Consider the following 4563-nt stretch of genomic DNA (forward strand, 5'->3'; position numbering starts at 1 on the left):
GGCGGGAGCGCGGGGCGGGGACCCGGGCCTGTGCGCCGCGCCCGCAGGTTCCACGCGGAGCGGCTGGTGCCCCCTCCCTGGGCCAGCTGCCTAGCCATGTTCACCTTCGTGGTTCGCGACGAGAACAGCAGCGTCTACGCCGAGGTCTCCCGGCTGCTGGTCGCCTCCGGTCACTGGAAGAGACTGCGGCGGGACAACCCCAGGTTCAATCTCATGCTGGGGGAGCGGAACCGGCTGCCCTTTGGGAGACTGGGTGAGCGCCCCCTTTGCCGCCCGCGCCCCCCACGGCCCACTGGAGCTAGGGCTTTTGTGTGAAGGCCACACGTCTGCTCTGCCGCTCCTCTGGCAGATAAGCCACGGGCTCCTCTGGTCTTACTGTCTCTCGTCCCCGGAATCGGCTTCGGGCCCCAGGCACGGCGCGGCCACCGACAATGGCCCCTCCTGCAGCCCAGGGGCGTCGGCCGCGCGCCCCCCATCCCCGGGCCGACACCCCCCATCCCCAGGCCGACGCCCCCAGTCCCCGGGCCGGACACTCCCTCATCCCCTGGACGACGCCCACGTCTGGCAAGTCGGCTGCAGAGCCGGGTGACATGCAGCTGGGAGGGTCGTGTAGGCACGGGAAGGACACTTGTGCACTATGGACCCTGAAGACTCAGCTCCCGTAGGGATCCAATGAACCCTACCAGGGGGTCTAAGAAAGCTAAGCTCAGAGGGAGAGTTTCAGAAGGGAGCCTGGGAAGGGCGGGGGCGTCGGATTTCAGACATCCCTCCACTGAAGAACGCCGGTCATTGCGGGGCGTTGAATGTAGATTTGAGGACGCGGGGTTTGCCCTCCGCCTTGCGTTGTTCACGAGCTGGGGCTGGCTTGGCACCACCGCGCGCGCTAGGCCTCCTGTGGGGAGCCGGACCCCCGCTCTCCCTTGGGCTGACGTAACCCAGAAGTCGTGCGGAGGGTTCACTCATCCCGCTGACCTGAGTGAGCGCAGCTTCGTGGCCCCTCCTCGCTGCACTGTCACCGGAGTTGCGTCCTCGCCCTGGGAGCCATGCTCCCTGCCCAAATTTCCCCGGGGTGGAGACCAAAGATCCAAGGAGAGAATCGATAATGAGGGAAAGCCATCTCTGCCACACAGAGCAGTGTTCCGAGTCTGATGGAGGAGCCTGTTGCTAGAAACTGGTGTGGTCAGAGGCGGAGTGGGGTGAAGGGCGAGACAGGAAGCAGGTGGTTTGGACCCCACCTGCGGCTGTATGCTTCCACTGAGCCTCTGGGAGGGGGCGCGTGCGATCCTGAGGGTTTGTAGGGTGAAGGGTGTGGCAGCTTGGCCTTGCTGGAATTTTTTCTTTGGCAGCATGCCATGGACAACTTTTTATTGTCATACCAGTTTATGATGTGCGACGGGGACTCCATGTGAGGGCTGGTCCCAACCCCTAGAAACCTTGGCACATGGAGACTGTGCTCGTGATCACCTTTTGAGGACTGTCTCCCCAAAAAGCCCTCAGCAAAGGGAACACCATCCCTCAAAGAAGAAAGTCTGCTCACGGAGAGACCGTGTGTGTCCCCCCTGCTCTGTCCACTCCCCACCTGCCTGTCTTCCTCTTTCCTCTGGGCAGTGAGTGCCTGGCTGGAGACACTGAGCTGGAATCCTAGTATTGAAAATGGGACAGTGGCTCTGCAGGAGCTGGAGCAGGATGCATAGCCTGCTGTGATGCCCAGGACTGGGGGAAGGAACAGTACCACCCAGCGGTCCCCACCCTACACAGGCCCCTAGTCAGCTGAGAACATCCGGGGTGTGCAGGAAGAAAGGAAACGGCATCCACAAGAAAATGGTTGTTTGCCTTCATGGTAGGGATGTTCTCCTTTTATGTAAAATGCTCTATGTAAACCCCAATGGGCAATCGGGTGGGATCTCGCGGTGGCGGGGGCGGGGGGCAGCCCTGGGGAGAAGGTAGGCAGCCAAGTGGCACCTGAAGCTTTTTACTGGATTGTATACTATTCTCAGATCAGTGATTCTCACCTCTGGCAGCTTCAACTCCCAACTCCTGCTGTTTGGTTGTCTTTTTGTTCTTGTTGCTGGAAAGTCCCATGCATTTTGTTAGGATTTTAAACAACAATCTAGGCTTTAGGTTTTATTTGCATCCTTCCCGCACTGATTTTATGGAGGAGGGGCATGCAGTAAAATCTGTGGACCCAAGTTTCCCCGTGGGCGATTCACGGAGCAAGTCCTCAGGCTTCAGACTTCGGAGACCTCACATCCCCCTGCTGTTGCATATGCTGCAGAGGCACCTGTGGAAATCGGAGGTGTCAATCCTACCTCCCTCGAGTGTGAGGAGCCAGGCTAGAGGTGTCAGGAACGGGCCTCTGCTGAGGTCCCACTGCACATGGATGACTCACATGTCCCTGAGGCCAAGGAGGGGTGCAGTGGGGTTTGGAGGGGAAACGGGAGGCCAACCCTAGGAAGGAAGGCAAAGGTGAGCGGGCAGTGGGCTCAGGGGCCCTGCGATGGCAACAGTGTAGTCTGTACCTATAGGTGGGGAGGGTGGTGCCAGTAGGGTGCTGAACTGTGCCCTCTCTAACCACCAATCCTGACAGAGAGACGCCAGGCATGACACCCCCGTTCCCTCTCCTGCAGCAAGTGCCCCCTGGCCGTCCCTCCTGAGCCTCCCTTTCCTTCACAGGTCACGAGCCTGGCCTGGTGCAGTTGGTGAACTACTATCGGGGTGCCGACAAGCTATGCCGCAAAGCTTCCCTAGTAAAGTAAGTGATCTTTAAAACCTGTCCTTGGTTTTTTTCATAAATGGTATTTGCTGTCACCTGGAAACACTTAAGGGAAGGGTGGGTCTTTGTCAAGGGCAAACGTTCTTCTATTTAAAAAGCCAGCCTGTGTGGGTTCCAGAGCTCCCTCTAAGCTGCTCTGGTCACAGTCCTGACTCTGCTGTCTGTTCCCCTGGCCCATGCATCTCTGAGGCGAGGCCCCAAAGCAGAACCCCAGGGACTCAGTGTCAGTGACGTGTCCAGGGAGGGCTTCTGCACCCCAGGACCTGCAGCCATTGGTTGTGGGGGGGTTAGACAGGGGACACTTGGGGCAGGGCTGGTCCCTGGAGCAGGGGCCTACGTAAGCCCTTGGCAACCACTGTCACGCAGCCGGCAGGGGTCCCCTTAGGACATCTGGCGGGCATCATGGTATAGGCACACTGCCCCTCTCCTGGAGCTGCACACAGAGTGCGAGGAAGCACCTCGAGGACCTGGGCTCAGCGGCTGAGTTGCAAGCCCAGCTCTTGCTTCCACACTTAGGCACGGACCCCTCATCCCTCTAGGCCCCATGCCCCTCAGCCCTGCTTGTGAGTGCTGAGTAAGGATGCAGGTGACATGGGGCACAGGAGCTCACAGGCAGCATTTGACTCTGTGCCTCAGTTCCCCTCTCTGTAAAACAGGGACAATAAGAGTAATGGTGTCTGGGTTGTCACGAGGACTCTGAGTTAGGTCAAAGCTCTGAAAGTACCCGCCTCACTGCCCACACCCGAGTGAGTGACTGTTACCATTTCCATGGGGACAGTGAGCGTGGCCCCTGAACCAGGCCATGGAAGGTCTCTGGTGACCTTTTCATGGCTAGTGGACACGGGTGTGCAGCCAAACAAATCATTTGGATGGGAAGACAAACAAATCATTTGTATGGCTCTTCCCCCACTCGCATTTCTTTCTGGGCTCTAGACTTTTGCCAGGTGTGGTGTCCTTAGGAATATGCCCGCCTGTTTGTTCAGCTCACTGGCACAGTCGCTCTGGGTCCCTTCTCTCCCAGCCTGGTTTTCACAAACAGCTAGCTACTCATAGAGGGAGCGAGGCTGTCTGAGGTCTTATCACACATTCATTACATGTTTAGATACACAAGGGTCTTTCCAGAACTAGGAGTGGAAGTGGGACCTGATTGTTCACCCAGATTATTCATTTAGAAATTTCTAGTGTTTATTCAGTCTTTTTCTACTATGAGTTTTTCTCTAAAGATAAAGGTAGAATTTTGCTTTTATACGTAGGGACAGAGGATGCTGTAAAAAATTAAAATTCTCCATAATTTCATATTTAGCAAATGTAATGAGGTGGAGTGAATGCAAGGCTGCAGTCACCACCAGGTCTGAGGGAGTGTCTCATCTCTGGGACCCTGGACAGTGCCACTCTAACCCCAGTGTCCCGTCTATACAGTGGGTGGTGATCACATCTGCTCTTTGCCCCTTGGTAGCATGTGACATAGTCTGTAATGGCTTGACTTATGCAATAAGGAGTTGTCCTTATTCTCTCAGGTGTCCTGCGAGGGACTGTGATAATTTCAGGAGGTGACGGTTCCCTTGGTCATCTTGTCTCTGTCTTATAATTTTGTATGGCTCAAAAGGACTCTGGAGAGTTAAAAATGTCACCTTAAAAGGCAGCTCACAGAGGGCAGCTGGATTGCCTGGAACTAGAGCGGTTAGTACTGGGCCAAGATGTTCTCCACACGTAGGGGACCCAGGGGCCGTGTGACTGGGTGTCTCCCTGAGGGACACGGGACCCTATACGCAGGCACCTTCCTGCTGTCA

At 56.6% G+C, this 4563-nt stretch overlaps 1 protein-coding gene across 1 annotated transcript in view; it reads left to right on the forward strand.

Moving 5' to 3' along the window:
• Positions 1-6: 6 nt before the first annotated feature.
• Positions 7-4563, forward strand: part of TTL (tubulin tyrosine ligase) — a 22987-nt gene continuing 18430 nt past the window's right edge. Inside the window, exons 1-3 of the mRNA XM_023521915.1 lie at positions 7-253; positions 2674-2752; positions 4291-4297. Of these exons, the coding sequence (XP_023377683.1) occupies positions 97-253; positions 2674-2752; positions 4291-4297 (243 nt within the window). The 5' untranslated portion in view covers positions 7-96. The remainder of the gene's footprint in view (positions 254-2673; positions 2753-4290; positions 4298-4563) is intronic.

Source organism: Pteropus vampyrus, unplaced genomic scaffold, assembly GCF_000151845.1.
Source record: "Pteropus vampyrus isolate Shadow unplaced genomic scaffold, Pvam_2.0 Scaffold323, whole genome shotgun sequence".
Lineage (NCBI taxonomy): Eukaryota > Metazoa > Chordata > Mammalia > Chiroptera > Pteropodidae > Pteropus > Pteropus vampyrus.